The sequence below is a fragment of the Selaginella moellendorffii genome, unplaced genomic scaffold (assembly GCF_000143415.4).
Source record: "Selaginella moellendorffii unplaced genomic scaffold, v1.0 SELMOscaffold_28, whole genome shotgun sequence".
In the NCBI taxonomy this organism is placed as follows: domain Eukaryota; kingdom Viridiplantae; phylum Streptophyta; class Lycopodiopsida; order Selaginellales; family Selaginellaceae; genus Selaginella; species Selaginella moellendorffii.
The window spans coordinates 1,780,408-1,802,186 of NW_003314289.1; the positions used below are offsets into that span (position 1 = coordinate 1,780,408).

Consider the following 21,779-nt stretch of genomic DNA (forward strand, 5'->3'; position numbering starts at 1 on the left):
CTTGTGTTTGCGGGGAGTGTAGCCGAACCTTAAGTCCAGTCTAACCCAGAGAGGGGGATTGAGAGAAATTTGGGAATCCGTGGATGGATGGCTAACGCTCTGTTGCTCGTGCAGTGAGTAGCTGAAACCAAGTAGGACCAAGTAAAAGCTGGTACCATAGGCGAGAATCTTGGTGAGGGAATTTAGCAAAAGTCAATGCAATGTTGGACGGATAGACGAGGTAAACTGGCAAATTGGAAAGGAAAAATTTGTGGCTTACACACTTATTCAAATGGTCTTTGACAAAGATGATGCAATTATTAGAATGCATCATTACAATCATTGGCATGTTCAAATATATATTTAAAAATGTTTGAGAGGATGATCAAATTTACTATGTGGTTGATTCTTGGGATGATATTTAGCATTTACGTGAGTTTCCCACATGTCTCCAAGGGACAGTGTTGCAATGGTATAATAGTTTGAGTGCCAAAAAATGATTGCTATCTTTGTTGGGAAGTGTATAATTATCTCAAGTGATTTGCCAAAATATAAAGAATATTAGCAGAAAGAAGGGGCAATCCACCGAAGTAATTCAATGGGAGCTTGACTGGTTTTTAGTTATCTAGCACCACAATCTGTTACCATCTTTAACAACAGATTGTGCATCGACGGCAGGTTCACACTCTTCATGCCCCTTTCAGTTGCTGAAACAACAGTTCTTTCGTGTCACTCACTAAGATTTTAGTTTTGGCTTTTGAAGCTTTTGTTTTGCTTTTACACGGGTAAGAGTATGTGCCTTTTCTGCCAAGCACCTCGGTTTGCAAGACACAGTGGGTATCAGCCCGGACTGTAATCCCGACAACCGAGCCTCTCCAAATAATAAGAAGTTAAAAGGTACATACCTAAGTTCTTGCAGCTTTTAAACTGCCGGCTGGAGATGCAGTATTAGATGAGCTCTATGTGTTGGCTACAAGGATGCTGCAGTGTGGGAAAATACAAATCCTTGATCAATTTTAAAGGCAAGGCAGCAGCTGCTCCAGTTTGAAGATGCAACAAACGATTGCTGTATCATACTAGAGGCATTCATGCGAAGGCAAGAAAGGAAATATAGAGATTCTTTGGGACACCATTCTCTAGAGACTAGCATTTGTACACAAAAGTTCCTTGTTCTACATGGTTGTGAAAAGAATCAAACGTTGTCAAAAGAAACAAACAAGAAACTACGTGTGAAGCTTCATGGTCAGTTGTGTGACTTTGTCAATCGCGTTCTATTTTCCCAGCCCACGTTTGAGAATTTTCCAGTCAAGCGCGTAGGTACCGGGAAGGCGGGCGGCTTCCTGGTATAAAAGCCCAACCAGGGAAACCCAGACAATTCATCGATCCCAGTCTGCAATCTTCCATCCTCTAGCCTGAAATTTGAGATTTTCTCTTTTTCTTCATAACACCCATGGCAAGTTCATATCCAAAGGACAAGATTGCATTCCTGTACATCCACAGAGAGAGTGGTGAGATTGGCTTCGTCTCACAATCTGCGTCCAGGCATGTCCCAGTACTAGCAGCAAAGTGTGATTTCTTGTTCTCCTCCATGGTCGCGAGTGACAAGGCGGAAGATTTAGAGGCGGCTAAGCAGGCCACACGCTCAGTTGCTCCAGAGATGAACAAGTACACCATTTCCATGCTTGGAGCAGCAGCTGACCAGGAGTGGACAGCCACCGTCTACGAGAGATACATTGGGAGCGGGTTCGAGGGCGTGGTTTTCATCCAGGATCCCAATCTCCAGGAGGAGGACAGCGAGAGCATGAGCTATCTGGCCTCTCTGCTGCTGGACAACGGCGTCATGACCAGAGATTGCCTTCTGGAGCCCTTCAGCTCGCACACACCTCAAGAGGTGGACGACATCACCTCCCAAGTTGTGGACATCATCGAGAAGAATTACATCCACTTCCCAAAGCACGACCAGTGGTTCACAAGTGGGGGCAAGCAGAGGTTTGCGGACAAGGTGAGGTACCACGTCGCAAGAAACATTCCACTCGAGTTCGTCTTGCCCGCATTTCCAGTCAAGTCGTGCAATCCCGACAAGACTCTGGGAAAGTGCCCGGACAAGGCCGAGGAGCTGGCCATCCATTCCATGAAGATTGTTGCGGATCTCATCAAGGCCGTGTATGCTCCAGGCGTGCACTACAACGTCGCCTCGGATGGCCATGTCTTCTCTGATCTCGTCGGCTCGGACGACGCTGCTGTGGATTCTTACGGCGAGATGTTTTGGGAGATGGCACACAATCTGTATCCCGGCCTTGTCAATTTCTTTCGCCTGGATGAGTTTCTGCTGGACAACCACAGTGACAAAGACATTGCAAAGCTTATCTCCAACACCACCGTGGAGCATCCCGTTGCGACTGAGCTCACCGCCAATGCAGAGAATGCCAGGCGAGCTCTCATGTGCTTGTTTGGATGTGACGAGTCAACCGTCACCAAGGAGATCAAGGAGGACCCGGAGACACGCAATCTATATCGTGGCTTCTCCAGGTTCATGCTCGAGGACTTGTACGAACACAAGAGCTGCAAGAATCTCCCGTCAAAGTCGGCCAAGAAGAAGCTGTGCAGCCAGGTTGCCTTCCTCATGATCCTCAGGAACCGTGCATACTCGGCCATGGTGGAGTGGCTCTTCCCTTTGCAGCTGCGCATTTCCATCCACCCGCATCCAAACAGAGGTCCCAAGTATGGCATCAACATCATCCATTCCTCTCTAGTGGCAGCGCAGCGTTCTTCCGAGGAGAAGAACTTCCACATCCCAACACCATGGCACAACGCGGTGGTGGAGCTGGCAGATGGCAAGTTCATGCTGCTGCACTCCAAAGTCATCCGAGGTTCGAGTATGCAGGCCACAGAAATGGCCTGTGAGCAGCTCGAGTTGAGTCAACAGTTGGTTCTCAAGCGTCAAGGCTACAGAATGACGCTGGTGACATATCCAGACGGCAGACCCAGCCACTACAGGCAGGTCAGTGTCTGCTAATATGTGATAGACGGTTTTGATTCTGGGTAAATTCCCTCAGGCCCATTTTTTTGTAAATTTTAAAAAGAGTAAATACCATTTTCTCTCTCACTTCTTTGTCTCCATCTGGAATTCTAAAATGAACCGTACAAACAGAAGAAATAGAGAACATATTGTTGACTGTATAGTGCTTCCTCTGTTACTACAAATATATGAATACCATTACAGCAGTATAGGGGTCACTACTAACTTTGACAATCTTTTACTTCCGCTCCTTCTCTGGATCAATGTTGTGAAGAAGAAGCCCTGGATTGAAAATTCTTCAATACCGACACTATTCACCGCCTAAGTTTTACGCTGTGTATATTTCAGTCCAATTTTGTAAGCGGCTCAAGCTGCACAACACGTTACATGCTTCGCTCCAGCGTAGGCCATCCTGTCTCCAAAAGGACGAGACGTGGTCTTTGGCAACTTGAGAACTTTAGGATGTGTTTGACAAGCCTTCTTTTTGAAACAAAGGTTTTTGCAGGACAATGTCATAGTCAAGTGGAATTTGTGGTCAAAGAATGTTTGCTACTTGTTTTGTGTTAAACACGTGTTTTAAGAGAAGGAAAGCAGCAAGAAGCTACCTGTTTTCTTTATGCAAAGTCTCAACCGCCTGATATATAAAATGTAACTATGGTTCTTGTTAGAATTAGATGGCCTGACTTTCTGTGGCAAGTTTGGATTCACATCAGATTCTCTTCTTTTTATGGAGCTTGCTTCCCTGGTATTTGTTTTCTTCCTTGTTGACTTACATAGTTCAAGTATACATGGTAAGGCTTACCATGGTAAAGGAGTTCCAGCGCAAACTATCAGAGCGAGATATGTACTGTAGGCCCGTGCTTTGCCACCATCGCCTCCATCATACCAGTGCTTCACCCTTGCATTCAACTCAATCGTCATATGACTCAGACCACTCGCTAGCCAAAATTCGAACGACTGCATACTAGGTAAAGTCATGCCAATGGCTGACCTGTCCATTCTTTTTCTTGGCCATACATCATGTACCTCCTCCATGATTAACAATTTTATTCATAAACATTCACATGGTTTTGTTTGTGTAAATTACTATGAATATACCTTGAAAGCATACACACCTGGGGGTTGTAACGTATGGCTGTGCCAAACATCCATGACTGGATTTCCATGGAAATAGCAGACATTTTGTGTCATCAAGATGCCAGATATGTGAAGCACTCAGTGTGGAATCAAAAGTCAAGTGGGGCTTCCCAGAGACATGAGGAGTGGCCCTGTTTGCATTGAGGACTAGGGGCCCCAGTATGCTTGACCCAGCAGCTCGTCTCCAGCAGCTCCAGCAGGTCGTCTCACTGCAGACTCCAGCTTTGGAGCGCTGCCTCCTGCGAGCTGCACCGCTCGGGGCAGGAGTGCTGTGCCTTCACAGAGATTCATGCGTGTGGCTACAAGCTCTAGTAGATCCAACAATGAGGTATCCTTGGAACATGGCTTATGTCCACATGCCAGCTCCACTCAAACTTCCAGCACCACCCAAGAGCTGTCTTGAGATGGGACCAGTTCCCCAGGACCCTTGGAGTGAGAGAGATTTCCCTGCCAACCAAGGGGTTTCCCACCACCTCTCTACCTATGCAAAACAGAAGAAATTCATCTACCCTTTGGCAGAAAAAACATGTATTAGTATTCATTATACTATTTATAACATTATAGTATCCAAACAACAGATCCCTGAGACCAAGACATGGCATTATCTACCAAGTATGGTTTTGCACATGGGACCTTCTCCGAACTCGGTAACCGCAATGCTCGAAAATAGTCCTGCATATCATAAAACCAATCCTCCACCACCTTATAGTCGTTCACTCCCTTGAAAACTGGTGGGGGCTTTGGTTTGTACTTGGGAACTACCTGAGGGACTGATTCCACTTCGGTCTGTTCGACCTTGTTTGGTTCTGCCTCAGTCCCTACCGAAGGGTCTGCACCTTCTACGCTGCTAGCATCCGCAGTCTTTCGCTTTTTTTTTCCACTTCTCGTCACGCTTTAGCTTGCGTACGAGAGTCTCCAGTAGGGCATTGGTCTGTGCCAACTGTCCTTCTAGCACGTCCAATCGAGCCTTGGACGACCGAACCTCGCCACCGGACTCCTGTTTGGAGGTTTCCTCACTAGAGTCCTCCTCATGCAAGGATTTCTCATCCATAGCCTCTTGTTCGGCCGGAGGCTCGAGCTCTGGAGGAGGTCCATCTTTGCCTTGGTTCGTTTCCACTTTGCCTTTGCCATCTCCCAGCAATCCACCTCTATCCTTCGCTAGAACTGAGGAAAAGGCTCCAATACCAAATTGTAAGCCATAAATTTTTCCTTTTCAATTTGCCAACTTACCTCGTCTATCCGTCCAACACTACCTTGACTTTTGTTAAGTTCCCTCGCCAAGATTCCCACCTATGGTACCAGCTCTTACTTGGTCCTACTTGGTTTCAGCTACTCACTACACGAGCAATAGAGTGTTAGCCATCCATCCACGGATTCCCAAATCTTTCCCAATCCCCCTCCCCGGGTTAGACTGGACTTAAGGTTCGGCTGCACTCCCCGCAGGCACAAGCAGCCAAGCACACCAAGCCTCTAGGTTCCTAACATGATCATGAGACCCTCTATATCCCAAGTCTTGGGTGCAACACTTGCTTCGGGACGTTGGGGCGAAACACTGTGGCCTAACAGCCCAGTATGGGTACCTCTACCCCCCACTTCCATCCCGAAGGAAGGCACAAGCCCCTAGGAAGGGCGAGGACCAATGAGCCGTATAGTACTCAGACGTTAACAGATTGTGGTGCTAGATAACTAAAAACCAGTCAAGCTCCCATCTGAACGGAATGCAAGAGCAAATTGCTCTAAAACACAATGTAAGCAATGTGTTCATCAGATCTTCCTTGGAATCAAATTGGTTAACAGGCAGGCCTCTTGGCCCTCAAAAGCGTTGCATGATTGCAACTGTAGAGAGACAGATGCTAGCCATTTCATCTAGAATTTTTGTACTAGAGAATGGTCTAATCCTTGGAGGTTTAATTACTTTGGTGGATTGCCCACTAATATTCTTTATATTTTGGCAAATCACTTGAGATAATCATACACTTCCCTAGCAATCATCTTTTGGCCCTCAAATTATTATATTATTGCAACATTGTCCCTCGGAGACACGTGGGAAACTCACGTAAATGCTGAATATCATCCCAAAAATCAACCACACACATGTAGATTGGAGCATTCTCCTAAACATTTTCAAATGCATATTTGAACATGTCAATAATTATGATGATGTATTTTAATAATTGGTTTGTCTTCATCAAGGACCATTTGAGTTAATGATGCAATTTAGCATTTATTTCTGAGCCTCTTGCTTTATGTAGAGCCAAATAATACTCTTTGCTTGGCACAATGTTATAAGACATTACTTCTTCTTCTCTTTCTATGGGAGATAGTCCTATTTTAATAAAGGTTGATGCTATTGCTTCCCGAGTTTATAGACAAAGGCAAGGATGTGGTCATGGTCATGATATCTGCTGCTAGGCATTATAAGTGACTAATTTTTCCATTCTACTTTAATCATTTAACCACACTTTTAACTATTTGGAAGAGTCTCACTCACAACCTCCATAAGTCCTATTTAGGACTTGGGGATATGCTAGCCTCGTGAATGGTATATATGCCACTTAACCTTTGCACTTGGTTTAAGTGGTATATATTCCCGATCTCATAACTAACACCCAAAGGTACTATTGATATATCAACTTATTATACTAAGGCCATGCTCATTCACTTTTATCATATCAATAGTCCAAGACCACCTACATCACGATCCTATCTCTCAAAGATTAAGCCATCCATCTATGAATGGTTATCCCTTGACCACACTTTAGCACTTTTAGGATGCCCAGAAACATGCAAAACACCTTTCCCCAATGTCCTTTCTTCTGTCCCCACTAAGTGCTTCTTCATCCAAAGCCATACTCACCAACCCCACCACTAAGTCAAGGCCCAAAAGCTTGACCACTAAATCCCATTGTCCTTTGGGACTTCCTCACTATGTGATTGTGTCTTTGGTCACTACACTAGAGGACTGTTCCTCTTCATTTTTATAGTCTGGGACTTTAGGACAACATTTCGAAACACCACAACCCTACACGAGCTTCATAGGTACTCTCCCCACCTTTCACCCTTAAATGCCTAACCATGTGGCTAGAGTGAGGTCCCAATGAGCCACACCAGGTATCTAAGTAGGTAGTGCCACTCACACCTAAATTGGGAGTATTGACCATTCGATCTCTCGGGGGAGCTAGAGCCGGCTTTTGAACACTTCACCAAGCTACCTTGCTTGTCTATCTGTATTCACTCAAGCTTTGGACTCCTCAGTGGATATACCATCACCCAACACATGGGTATAACCTTCCTTGGTCACACTAGCCTTTCTTAGCCAAACTAGTTCCATTAAAGTCCTCCCCTTGCTATACTTTTGGAGCTCACTAAACCCCCTAGGGTTTAGGAGATGAACGCTTTGGGCTTTCACCCTCGGACTCGAACTTGGACTTGGACTCAGACTCGGTCTCGATTTTGGTTTCAGTCTCGGTCTCGGTCTCGGTCTCAGTTTCAGTCTCGGTCTCGATCTTAGTCTTGATCTCTTTCTTAGTCTTGGTCTCAATCTCTTTCTCAGCCCAACCTCAGACTCTATCTCAGGTTCATCTAAGACTCGACCTCGGACTCCATCTCAGTTCCATCTTAGGTCCATCTTGGATCCATCTTAGGTCCATCTTAGACTCCATCTTGGGTCCATATTAGACTCCATCTCGAGTCCATTTCGGGTCCATATTAAACTCCATCTCGGGTCCATATCAGACTCCATCTTGAACTTCGTCTTGGGTCTATCTTGGACTCCATTTTGACACTTCCACGTGTCATGTATTGGTCATTTTGTGTCCCTTTCCTAAAAACTTACTTACTGCTTGCTTCGTGCTCGTTCCTCGAGCACTTCATTGGGATTTCCACTCCCACTTTCGATTGTCCAAGTAAGAGGTTTTAGTCCAAATGTGTTATGCTTATTTGACTTCTGCTTTGGCTACTACCATGTGGCACCCTTTCGGCTCCACTTTAGGGATTAGGGATTTATGACACTTTGGGGTTTAGGGATTTGTATCTCACAAATGTGTGATGAAATTGGTCATGTTAGCATTTTCCAGATTAGCAACCTCTATTTTCTGGGTGGGGACCTTGGTGTCAACAACAACCTGTTGATATTGCTGCAATGGAAGGTCAGGACACCAAGATGTTTTTGAGAAACAAGGAGTCATACAAGTAGTAGAGGGTCTTTGTGTGAATAAATCTGTGACCCCTCCATTTTTCTTTCAGGAGTATTATCAAAGGGTTTATTTGGCATAAGTTCATCTAGTATTTACTTTCCAAGCTCATTTTTATAATAAAATGTCTCATATTATTCTATCCATATTAGTTAATATAAACTTGAGTTTATCTTCTATTGCTCAATCTATGGTCACATGTTGCTATCTACATTTATGTCATGTGGCAAAATTAGTTTTCATTCTTTATAGCAACAGTTGTACATATGCATGTGCATGGAATAAGGTGTAAGCTCCTGAGTTTGGACTTCCCGGGAGGTCACCCATCCCAGTACTACTCAAACCCAAAGACGCTTAACTCCAACTATCCCAAGACCCTTTACCGATTGAAAAAGGGGGTGCACTCTTATTCATGGGCCCTTTCCCTCTATATTTGAACCCCTATGGATCGTCTCTCGAGTTGTTCTCTTTGGTTGCTTACAATCCACCATGCTTCCTTGCAAGTTCACGCCCTCGTGAACGGAAGCTGAGAGCCGCAGCTCTCCCGAGAGCCCCGCTCTCTTGACACCCTACCCCTCGGGTCGAACCCAGCGGGAGCAAATTGGACCAGCCAGATGTCAATCAACATGTGGTGTGATTCCCCTAGCCAACCAACAGAGTCGGACCCGAGACCTCTATAATACCAAATGTAAGCTTCTGAGTTTGGACTTCCCAGGAGGTCACCCATCCCAGTACTACTCAAACCCAAGGACGCTTAACTCCAACTATCCCAAGACCCTTAACCGATTGAAAAAGGGGGTGCACTCTTATTCATGAGCCCTTTCCCTCTATATTTGAACCCCTATGGATCGTCTCTCGAGTCGTTCCCTTTGGTTGCTTACATAAAGTAGACTTAATTATGCGTGTGGGAGATCTCGAGCTTAAACTGTAGTTGTTGCAGGTGCTACTAAGTCAAGTTTTTGCCCTCATCCTTTATATGGATTGGTTACAGCACAATCATGTTGAGTGTGACTTTATTACTTTTCCCATTGTCTTATACTTCTTTATATTTCTTGTATTCCTCTCATTTCTGTTCTTTTTTGTCCTTTTGCCTTAATCACTTTTGTCACTTCATTATTTCCTCCTATGTTTCTGTTTTGTTCCTCTATTCCCTCTTTAGATCCCTTCAATGATTTTTGTGCTGTAGTGGTTGACTGACTTATGAAGGAGTATACCAATCTCTTTGAATTTGACTTGTCATCTGGGGCTAAAATTGCAACACATCATTTTATTCCATTGGGGATGTTTGTCCAATCATAGTTCCTACTTATCATTGACCACCAATTAGATCAAATTTTATACATAAATGTCAAAGAGGTTGGAAAAGGGTGTTATCCAAAAGTTGTGAAGTCCTTGGGAGTGTGAATTTCATCTTGTGACAAAGTTTGATAGGAGTATTTATTTCTGCATCGATTATCATCCATTAAATGGAGTGATGATCCCACCCTCTTTCTCACATTCCTGATCTTCTGGACTGTTTGGGGATAAATTGTTGGTTCACCAAGTTAAATCTTGCTTGTAGGTACTAGCAAGTGCCGATAGCCGAAGAAGATATTCTTAAAATTACTTTTGTACACCATTTAGTTTGTATGAGTTCTTGATCATGCCATTTGGTTTGAACAATGCTTCAACAATTTTCCAATGGATGATAAATAATGTTTTTTGTGATATGCTAGAGGTAACTGTTGACTTCATCAATGATGTCTTGATCTACTCAGAAGGGATATAGGAGGAACATGTTTGTGATATTCATAAAGTGTTAGATCGACTGTAGGAAGTTGATTTAAAGTTCAAGTGGTCAAATTGCATGTTTGGGTCCAAGAACACTACTTATCTTGGGTACCGTATTTCTCGTGAAGGTTTGCAAGTTGATCTTGAAAAATTTATAGCTATTCTCAAGTTCCCTACTTTAAAGTGTGTGAATGATGTGCAACGCTTTTTAGGCAAGGTGCAATATCTCAACCGTTTCATTGATCATTTTTTTTATTGTACAAAACCGTTATGAATATTGTTGAACTTGTTAATATTATCTTTCATTTGGTCCATAGATTGTGAGCAGGCATTTACAGATCTCAAAGAGTTGTTGATAGCTCCTCTAATTTTGGTATATCTTGATTATACTATTTTGCATATGGATGCTTTTAATATTAGTTTTAGAGGTATGTTGATGCAAAAGAGCCTAAGTGTGCCTGGTCAATGCCATTTTATTGTATATATCAACCATACATTACAACTAATAGAGGCGAACTACTCTAAAATAGAAAAGGAGTGTTTAGCAATAGTTTGGGGTTTCAAGAAACTTTATACATATTTACATGGTTCTTGGACATTATTACAAAATGATCATATCGCAATTACTTTGTTATTGGTTGGTCATACTGCTTCGTGGGCATTAAAGCTTCAGATATATAATTTCGATATTTTTTATCACCCAAAGAGTTTTATGACTAATATTAATGCCCTTTCTTGAGCTCCTATTCCTTTTTCACTTCTCATATTTTTATAAGTTTATTATTCTAGCATTTGTGAATTTTTTGAACAAGGATTCAATGCTATTAGCATTTGTTGTACTTGATGTTTAGTGTCCACAAAGTGTGGAGCTAGATTTACCTTATCTTGACAAAGTTCATGAGGCTCAAAAGATTAAACTGTTGATCTAAAGGTTTCACAATAGGTTTGAGAATTCCATATCACTTGTTAATAACTTGTTATGTCAACATTTACATTCTCAATATCACCTTAAAAATTACCTTTTTTATTTTGTAAAGATGGATTCTGATAATCATTTATGGCTGGTGGTGACTTCAATCATTATTCCACACTTTCTTCATGTCTACCATGATTCTCTTATTCTAAGTGGGCATATAGGACATTATTGTATGACTAAGAAGTTGCACAAGTTTTTCTATTAGTTGGATATATGATATGATGCTATCTAGTATGTGTACTTGTATTTAGTACTAAGCTCATAATACTACCCTTTGTGCTACAAAAGGGCAATTAGAGTCAATTGTAATTTCTTGTCCATTTGTCCATTTGAGTTGGTGGCATTTAACTTGATAGAGCCTTTTCCACATTTGACTATTAGCAATAAGTATATCAATATTACTTCGGATTACTTACCTCACTAGGTGGAGGTTGGTGGTTTTGTTAATGTGTTTGCAATTGCTGTTAAATACTTCTTCCTTAATCGAGTAGTTGTAAGCTCTTGAGTTTGGACTTCCCAGGAGGTCACCCAGCTCAGTACTATTCAAACTCAATGACGCCTAACCCCAAATATCCCAAAACCCTTAACCGATTGGAAAAAAGGGGTGCACTTTTGTTCATGGGCCTTTTCCCTTTATTTTTGAATCTCATGGACTATCTCTCAAATCGTTCTCTTTGGTTGCTTACAATCCACCATGCTTCCCTGCAAGTTCACACCCTCGTGAACGGAAGCTGAGAGCCATAGCTCTCCCGAAAGCCCTGCTCTCTTGACACCCTACCCCTCGAGTCGAGCCCAATGCGAACAAACTAGACCAACCAGATGTCAATCAACATGTGGTGTGATTCCCTAGCCAACCAATAGAGTCGGACCCAAGACCGCTCCAATACCAAATGTAAGCTCCTAAATTTGGACTTCCTAGGAGGTCACCCAACCCAGTACTATTCAAACCCAAGGACATTTAATCCCAAATATCCTAAAACCCTTAATCGATTGGAAAAAAAGGTGCACTTTTATTCATGGGCCCTTTCCCTTTATATTTGAACCCTATGGACCATATCTCAAGTCGTTCTCTTTGGTTGCTTATAGTAGTGTTTCAGTATTACTGTCTGGAGTGGATTCTTTTGGAGATCTCTACTATTGCTTGGATGTGGATCTTGTGGGAGACAATGATGGAGGCCTAAGCTAGGTTGGACTTTGCCATTCTAGGTTCTCCGGATAATAGTCCTGCATTTATGGATTAAGCATTTTATGTTTTAATGTTTTGGTTGGGGATATACCACCCGTTTACAAGTGTTTATTATCCATAGTCAAATGGTTTGGTGGAATGGCTCATACAAACCTTCAAAAAGATAATTGCAAAATATATGAACTTTTAACATTCGAATTAAGATGGTTATTTGCTATCCTTTTGGTATGCATATGTTATAGGGGTGCAAAGTTCTATTAGTTTTTCACGATATAAACTCCTATATGGTCATAATCTGATATTGTTAACAAAGTTGAGTTTACTTTCGCAATTGCCACGAGTTGTTGATATTAGGTCTTAAGATTAGTATTTGATGAGCATTCTTCCACTAGTGTAAGTAGAGTCTACCAAACATTTGAGCCACATATAAATGGGACAATAACAGTGCTATATTACTTAGTGGAAAGGACCGTATTAGGTGTTGTGGCAAGTTGGACCACAAGTTTATGAGGTTCAGCATAACGTCAAACAAGTTGATCCTTTAAAAATTTTATATATATATATATATATATATATATATAGCAAATAAAATGTTTTGTACAAAGGGATCAAGAACAATTGACACCACCTATAGATCCATAAATGCTTGCTTTTGATATTCCTCTAAATCCTGGCCCATCCACCAAAAGACCTTAGCTATCTTCTATCCTTCTAAAAGGAAGTAATGCTTTGAAGTTCAAATGTACAACTACAATGCAATATACTATTATTAGCATATTAGGATTTTGATAGCCATCAGATTAGTTTCAATCTTGACCACCCGCTATTGTATTTAAATTAGGGTTTTTGGGTTAATTGATATGCATATTTCTATATTCTATTTTCATATTCCACACGCTCACATATATATTATTACACCTTTACTTTAAAATTTAATCTATACTCTAGTGAAGATTGGGGATGTTCTGGAGCTCAGCCAAAGTTGAGCAGTGGATTCATCCACAAGAAGGAGAGCTAGCTCCAGAATCCTGCAGTTGCTAGTGGCTTCACATTCTTCTCAGGGATCTGTTGTTTGGATACTATAATGTTATAAATAGTATAATGAATAATAATACATGTTTTTCTGCCAAAGGGTAAATGAATTTCTTCTGTTTTGCATAGGTAGCGAGGTGGTGGGAAACCCCTTGGTTGGCAGGGAAATCTCTCTCACTCCAAGGGTCCTGGGGAACTGGTCCCATCTCAAGACAGCTCTTGGGTGGTGCTAGAAGTTTGAGTGGAGCTGGCGTGTGGACATAGGCCATGTTCCAAGGATACCTCATTGTTGGATCTACTAGAGCTTGTAGCCACACTCATGAATCTCTGTGAAGGCACAGCACTCCTACCCCAAGCGGTGCAACTCGCAGGAGGCAGCGCTCCAAAGCTGGAGCCTGCAGTGAGACGAGCTGCAGCTTGAAGCAAGTCCACTCCAGCTCACGCTGGATTTGCCATTGTATGCAGCGCAATTGCCTAAGATCTCAGCAATAACACCGCTCACATTGAGAATCCTTGCACCCTGATCTAGGCCGTGCTGAGCTCCTCATCCAGAGTTTCTGAGGCAGCACACAGTATGAGACCATGTAAGCCTTGCAAGGATCCATGCCTCACAAGTGTAGCCTCCCAGTGTGTGTCCAGGCCACTGACATTCCTATATTGCATAGCAGAAGGACAAAACTTTTTCTCCAACAGCATTGAGAGTGTTGTCTGTGGCATGAGGTCGAGCATACTGGGGGCCCCAGTCCTCAATGCAAACGAGGCCACTCCTCATGTCCCTGGGAAGCCCCACTTGACTTTTGATTCCACATTGAGTGCTTCACATACCTGGCATCTTGATGACACAAAATGTCTGCTATTTCCATGGAAATCCAGTCATGGGTGTTTAGCACAGCCATACGTTACAACCCCCAGGTGTGTATGCTTTCAAGGTATATTCATAGTAATTTAATATAAGCCACACAAACAAAACCATGTGAATGTTTATGAATAAAATTGTTAATCATGAGGAGGTACATGATGTACGGCCAAGAAAAAGAATGAACAGGTCAGCCATTGGCAGCGGCATGACTTTACCTAGTATGCAGTCGTTCGAATTTTGGCTAGCGAGTGGTCTGAGTCGTACAACGATGGAGCTGAATGCAAGGGTGAAGCACTGGTATGATGGAGGCAATGGTGGCAAAGCACGGGCCTACAGTACATATCTCGCTCTGATAGTTTGCGCTGGAACTCCTTTACCATGGTAATGTATACTTGAACTATGTAAGTCAACAAAGAAGAAAACAAATACCAGGGAAGCAAGCTCCATAAAAAGAAGAGAATCTGATGTGAATCCAAACTTGCCATAGAAAGTCAGGCCATCTAATTCTGACAAGAACCATAGTTACATTTTATATATCAGACGGTTGAGACTTTGCATAAAGAAAACAGGTAGCTTCTTGCTGCTTTCCTGCTCTTAAAACACGTGTTTAACGCAAAACAAGTAGCAAACATTCTTTGACCACAAATTCCACTTGACTATAGATGACGTATGACATTGTCCTGCAAAAACCTTTGTTTCAAAAAGAAGGCTTGTCAAACACATCCTAAAGTTCTCAAGTTGCCAAAGACCACGTCTCGTCCTTTTGGAGACAGGATGGCCTACGCTGGAGCGAAGCATGTAACGTGTTGTGCAGCTTGAGCCGCTTACAAAATTGGACTGAAATATACACAGCGTAAAACTTAGGCGGTGAATAGTGTCAGTATTGAGGAATTTTCAATCCAGGGCTTCTTCTTCACAACATTGATCCAGAGAAGGAGCGGAAGTAAAAGATTGTCAAAGTTAGTAGTGACCCCTATACTGCTGTAATGGTATTCATATATTTGTAGTAACAGAGGAAGCACTATACAGTCAACAATATGTTCTCTATTTCTTCTGTTTGTACGGTTCATTTTTAGAATTCCAGATGGAGACAAAGAAGTGAGAGAGAAAATGGTATTTACTCTTTTTAAAATTTACAAAAAAATGGGCCTGAGGGAATTTACCCAGAATCAAAACCGTCTATCACATATTAGCAGACACTGACCTGCCTGTAGTGGCTGGGTCTGCCGTCTGGATATGTCACCAGCGTCATTCTGTAGCCTTGACGCTTGAGAACCAACTGTTGACTCAACTCGAGCTGCTCACAGGCCATTTCTGTGGCCTGCATACTCGAACCTCGGATGACTTTGGAGTGCAGCAGCATGAACTTGCCATCTGCCAGCTCCACCACCGCGTTGTGCCATGGTGTTGGGATGTGGAAGTTCTTCTCCTCGGAAGAACGCTGCGCTGCCACTAGAGAGGAATGGATGATGTTGATGCCATACTTGGGACCTCTGTTTGGATGCGGGTGGATGGAAATGCGCAGCTGCAAAGGGAAGAGCCACTCCACCATGGCCGAGTATGCACGGTTCCTGAGGATCATGAGGAAGGCAACCTGGCTGCACAGCTTCTTCTTGGCCGACTTTGACGGGAGATTCTTGCAGCTCTTGTGTTCGTACAAGTCCTCGAGCATGAACCTGGAGAAGCCACGATATAGATTGCGTGTCTCCGGGTCCTCCTTGATCTCCTTGGTGACGGTTGACTCGTCACATCCAAACAAGCACATGAGAGCTCGCCTGGCATTCTCTGCATTGGCGGTGAGCTCAGTCGCAACGGGATGCTCCACGGTGGTGTTGGAGATAAGCTTTGCAATGTCTTTGTCACTGTGGTTGTCCAGCAGAAACTCATCCAGGCGAAAGAAATTGACAAGGCCGGGATACAGATTGTGTGCCATCTCCCAAAACATCTCGCCGTAAGAATCCACAGCAGCGTCGTCCGAGCCGACGAGATCAGAGAAGACATGGCCATCCGAGGCGACGTTGTAGTGCACGCCTGGAGCATACACGGCCTTGATGAGATCCGCAACAATCTTCATGGAATGGATGGCCAGCTCCTCGGCCTTGTCCGGGCACTTTCCCAGAGTCTTGTCGGGATTGCACGACTTGACTGGAAATGCGGGCAAGACGAACTCGAGTGGAATGTTTCTTGCGACGTGGTACCTCACCTTGTCCGCAAACCTCTGCTTGCCCCCACTTGTGAACCACTGGTCGTGCTTTGGGAAGTGGATGTAATTCTTCTCGATGATGTCCACAACTTGGGAGGTGATGTCGTCCACCTCTTGAGGTGTGTGCGAGCTGAAGGGCTCCAGAAGGCAATCTCTGGTCATGACGCCGTTGTCCAGCAGCAGAGAGGCCAGATAGCTCATGCTCTCGCTGTCCTCCTCCTGGAGATTGGGATCCTGGATGAAAACCACGCCCTCGAACCCGCTCCCAATGTATCTCTCGTAGACGGGTGGCTGTCCACTCCTGGTCAGCTGCTGCTCCAAGCATGGAAATGGTGTACTTGTTCATCTCTGGAGCAACTGAGCGTGTGGCCTGCTTAGCCGCCTCTAAATCTTCCGCCTTGTCACTCGCGACCATGGAGGAGAACAAGAAATCACACTTTGCTGCTAGTACTGGGACATGCCTGGACGCAGATTGTGAGACGAAGCCAATCTCACCACTCTCTCTGTGGATGTACAGGAATGCAATCTTGTCCTTTGGATATGAACTTGCCATGGGTGTTATGAAGAAAAAGAGAAAATCTCAAATTTCAGGCTAGAGGATGGAAGATTGCAGACTGGGATCGATGAATTGTCTGGGTTTCCCTGGTTGGGCTTTTATACCAGGAAGCCGCCCGCCTTCCCGGTACCTACGCGCTTGACTGGAAAATTCTCAAACGTGGGCTGGGAAAATAGAACGCGATTGACAAAGTCACACAACTGACCATGAAGCTTCACACGTAGTTTCTTGTTTGTTTCTTTTGACAACGTTTGATTCTTTTCACAACCATGTAGAACAAGGAATCTTTTGTCAAGGCCTGGTTTTTCTTCTCTTCTTCTTTGTGTACAAATGCTAGTCTCTAGAGAATGGTGTCTCAAAGAATCTCTATAATTCGGTTCCAGATTTTCTTACCTTTGCATGAATGCTTCTAGTATGACACAGCAATCGTTTGTTGCATCTTCAAACTGGAGCAGCCTTGCCTCTAAAACTGATCAAAGGATTTGCATTTGCCCACACTGCAGCATCCTTGTAGCCCAGGACATAGAGCTCATCTAATACTGCATCTCCAGCCAGTTCTAAAGCCCAGTTTAAAAGCTGCAAAACAGTCGAGAAATTTACTAAATACCTTTATTATTTCTGTACCTGTCTTGGAGAGGCTCGGTTGTCGGGATTACAGTCCGGGCTGATACCCACTGTGTCTTGAAGACCGAGGCGCTTGGCAGAAAAGGCACACACTCGTACCTGTGTAAAAGCAAAGCGAAAGTTTCAGAAGCCAACTCAAATCTTACCAAGTGACACGAAAGAACCGTTGTTTCAGCAGCTGAAGGGGGCATGAAGAGTGTGAACCCGCCGTTGATGCACAGTCTGTTCTTGAAGACAGTAACAGGTCGTGGTGCTAGATAACTAAAAACCAGTCAATCTTCCATCTTAATGGAACGCAATAGCAAACTACTTACTTGGGAATGAAACACGACGTAAGCAAAGCGTTGATCAGATCTTCTTTGGAATCAAACTGGTCAACGAGCAGGCCTCTTGGTACTCGAAAGAGTTGCGTGATTGCAACTGCAAAGAGAAGTAGTGAACTTAGCATGACACAAGGGAGAGAGAAAAGAGACAGCTCCATACCTCTGATCCTCCCGCTCGCCTTAACGTGCGCGTCATCGGGCATAACTTTGTACAAAACTCTCCTCAGCACAGCCTAGTGATGGAGACAATAAAGAGGAGCTCTGAGCAAACTAGACACAGACTCAGTACCTCGAGAGATCTCTCTTACCCCGAGCCTGAAAGCAGTCCCATTGGCACGACAATCTTGTGCTAGATCCTTGGTTGCGACCAGTGCGTCTTGCATGCTCATCCCTGCCACTACAACAGCATAAACGAGCGCTCCAGCCGACGATCCAGCTAAAGGAGTATCCTCCTACGAAGATAGAAAAGCAGAAAATGGAGAAGAGTTGGAGCTCGATCGTACCGTGATATAGTTCCGCTCCATGAGGCACTTCCACTTTACCAATTCGAGCCTCAATCTCATAAGGCCCTGCAAACCTGCGTAAGGAACTCAAGATCAATTCATTTACAGGAATACATGCATTTTTACCTTTGGGTCAACTTCTAGCTGATCCCACTTGGTAGCCTGAGGTTCTTGGTGTTCAACCACACCTTCTCCCCATAGCTCACCCATTGATAACTTCCCATGGACTCACCCCTATGCTCGAATGTGGTGAGTTGTTATAACATATTTCTGTAAGTCCCAAATGACTTACCCAATTGGTCTAGTCTCCCGAGACATAACATTGCAAATAATCCTCCAACTGCCTATTCACCCTTTCCGGTTGCCCGTCTATCAAGAAGTGTTAGTGCCATCAAACTTGACTTAATACCTATTACCTGTCTATGGGTGATAGGCTATGCTGAATTTCAACTTGGTGCAATATTGTTCCAAGAGTGTTCTCCAGAACCTATTGGTGAAGATCTTATCTCGATCTGAGATAATCTCTTCTGGCCTTCCCCGCACTTGAACCACTTGTTCAAAGAACAGCTTTGCCACACCTTTTGCATCCACTTCTGTTGTGGTGGGTATGAAATGTGCCATCTTCGAAAATCGATCCACCACCACAAATATCGCATCGAACCCCTTGCTTGGGGGGAGTCCCGTGATGAAGTCCATCATAAAACATTTCCACGGACGATCTAGAATTGGGATGCTTTGTAGCAAGCCCCCACTAGCTTTAGTCACGGCTTTGACCTGCTGATATGTTAGACATGTCTTTACATAGTCTTGGACGTCCTTAGCCATATCTGGCTAGTGGTACTTCTTCTTGAGTAAGCCCATTGTCTTGGGCACTCCGCCGTATCCCACAAAAGGTCTGTCATGACACTCTTTTAAGGCTACCTTCCTTAGTTCCCCTTCTGGAACATACACCCTCGTTTGCTTGTAATATATGAGTCTATTGCGTTCCACATAGCCCGTTTTCTCTTCCGTTGGCAGCTCACCTCTCTGGTGAGCTTCCCATGCCTCTAGATTCCTCAGCAACACTTCTTGTGCTAGACCATCGTTCTTGTATGCAGTCCGCATATCATCCCAAAAGGTTGTTGTTGTGTTGGATATTGCCAACTTTAAGCTCGCTTTTCAACTAAGCGCATCTGCCACGATGTTGCTCTTCCCAAGCTTGTACAGAATCTCGCAATCAAACTCAGCCAAAGCATTGGCCCACCGACCTTGTTTTCCCCTCAGGCTGGGTTGTGACAAGAAGTGTTTCGTTGCCACATTGTCTATATAAACTTTAAAGTGTCTCCCAAGGTAGTGTTGCCACTCCTTGAGCGCCTTGACCACCGCAAACAATTCCTTCTCATGGGCAGGCCACTTCCATTAAGCCTTATCCAGCTTCTTCGAGAAGAACGCTACTGGATGGTTGTCTTGCTTCAAAATTGTGCCCAACGCAAAGTCTGAAGCATCCGTTTCTACCTCAAAGTCATTACCAAAGTTTGGTAATGCTAACATGGGAGCCTTCCTCAACTTCCCCTTGAGGTGGACGAATGCTGCCTCGCATTCTACTGTCCATACCATCTTCCCTTTTCCCGTTTGGTTTGTTAAGGGTAGGGCTACTCTAGAATAGTGTCTGATAAACTTTCAATAGTAGTTGCATAGCCCAAAGAATGCCCTTAACTCGTGTACATTCGATGGTCGCTCTCAATCCTGGATCGCTTGGACCTTCTCAGGGTCCACCTTGAGCTCGTCCTTGCCCACCACATGCCCGAGAAACTTTACCTCTTGTTGAGCAAAGTCACATTTGCTCTCTTTAGCATATAGCTGGTGTTCTTTTAGTTTCTCAAACACCTTCGTCAAGTGTTTGGTATGCTCCTCTAGCATTTCGCTATACATCAGGATGTCGTTAATATAGACGACCACAAAGTGATTCAGATAGGGTACAAAGATATGGTTCATCAATGCCGAAAATGTTGCCGGCACATTGCATAGCCTGAAGGGCATCACCAGAAACTCGAAGCTCCCATACCTCATTTGACAGGTTGTCTTATCAACATCTTCTTCTGCTACCCTGATCTGGTAGTATCCTAACCTTAGGTCAATCCTTGAGAAGTATTTTGCCTTTCCCAACCTATCGAATAGGTCCTCAATCCTTGGCAAAGGGTACTTGTTCTTCTTTGTATACTTGTTGAGCAATCGGTAGTCTATGCACATGCGCATAAATCCATCTTTCTTTTTCACAAATAGCACTGGCGCCCCATACGGCGACTTGCTCAATCTAACATACCCTTTGTCCACCAACTCCTCTAGTTGGCGCTTGAGCTCCGCGAGTTCTTTTTCATTCAAACGATAAGGGGGACGAACCACCGCCTTAGCACCCTCGACTAGCTCAATTTTATGCTCTATCGGTTGTGTGGGGGGCAACCCCGCTGGTAGCTCCTCCAGCATGGTATCCTAGAATTGGTCCAACACCCGCTGGATCACTAAAGGTACTTCTTTCGTTCCTGTCTTTTTGTCACTTCTCACCGAGAGTAAGCACAAAAATGCAGCCTTGGTCCCGTTAGTGAGTTGTCCTCTCGTGGACACCAAGTTTAGGTATGAATCTTTGGCCTTGCATTACCCTACCTTTAAATCCTGGGCCTCCACCCTAGATCTTCTTCCTTGGGCATTTGCTATTACCACAAGGTTCCTACCTTGTCCATGTAGAGCTACCATGAACCGATTGAACTAATCCATCCCGAAGATCACATCAAATCCCGCCATGTCCAATATAGTGAAATCCATGTCTACTTTCCAAGTCCCTACTTCGACTCTCACTTGTCGAAGTACCTCATCGGTGCTTTGGCTACCTTGAACAAACTATATAGTCCTTGGTTCGCCCAGCCGCTGCACTGTTAGTCCGACTTGCCGGATTATGTCTGCAGCCACAAAATTATCCAAAGCACCCGTGTCAATAAGGATCTTAATAAAGCTACCTCCGAGCTTCTCTCGGAGGGCTAATAGATGTCGCGAATGACTCTCTACCAAAATTCCTCGTGTAATGAGTAACTTTGAGCTAGGGACTCGATTACATACCTCAGTTTGGACTTCAATGGCCATATTGGCTCTGGCCTTCTTCGAGTAGGGACATTCCCTTGAAAAGTGTCCCACTTCACCGCAGTTGTAGCATATGTTATTTCCCACGCTGCTAAATTACTTGACCTTCTTATCCATGGGTTTGTCTCTTTTTGCTTGACTCCCCCACATACTTGCTCGCTGGCCACTGGATTCGCCTTTCCGGAACCCCGAGGACTCATTCTTAGATAAACTTTTCTTGAATTTCCCTTTGCTATATATTTCCCTTGGTTTGGCCCCTTTCCTAAACGTGGACCCCGACCCTATCGTGTTCCCCTTTCATAGGTTAT

General features: G+C 44.0%; 3 protein-coding genes across 3 annotated transcripts; 1 reads left to right on the forward strand and 2 right to left on the reverse strand.

The window, feature by feature from the left end:
- The first annotated feature begins 1,429 nt into the window (after positions 1 to 1,429).
- On the forward strand, positions 1,430 to 2,995 carry LOC9630587 (spore wall maturation protein DIT1). Its single transcript, XM_002975585.2, has one exon. It carries the CDS (start codon positions 1,430 to 1,432, stop codon positions 2,993 to 2,995), a length of 1,566 nt encoding a protein of 521 aa, XP_002975631.2.
- Positions 2,996 to 14,673: 11,678 nt separating this feature from the next.
- LOC9630588 (spore wall maturation protein DIT1) lies at positions 14,674 to 16,907 on the reverse strand. The gene is made up of 3 exons (XM_002975758.2): positions 16,806 to 16,907; positions 15,356 to 16,666; positions 14,674 to 14,739 (listed from the first exon to the last, which is right to left on the reverse strand). Exons 1-3 carry the CDS (start codon positions 16,905 to 16,907, stop codon positions 14,674 to 14,676), a joined length of 1,479 nt encoding a protein of 492 aa, XP_002975804.2.
- Positions 16,908 to 17,198: 291 nt separating this feature from the next.
- On the reverse strand, positions 17,199 to 19,956 carry LOC9645479 (patatin-like phospholipase domain-containing protein 1). Its single transcript, XM_002975759.2, has 8 exons — positions 19,869 to 19,956; positions 18,361 to 18,434; positions 18,166 to 18,309; positions 18,018 to 18,090; positions 17,849 to 17,954; positions 17,699 to 17,795; positions 17,535 to 17,633; positions 17,199 to 17,486 (listed from the first exon to the last, which is right to left on the reverse strand). Exons 1-8 carry the CDS (start codon positions 19,954 to 19,956, stop codon positions 17,352 to 17,354), a joined length of 816 nt encoding a protein of 271 aa, XP_002975805.2. The 3' UTR covers positions 17,199 to 17,351.
- Positions 19,957 to 21,779: the final 1,823 nt, after the last annotated feature.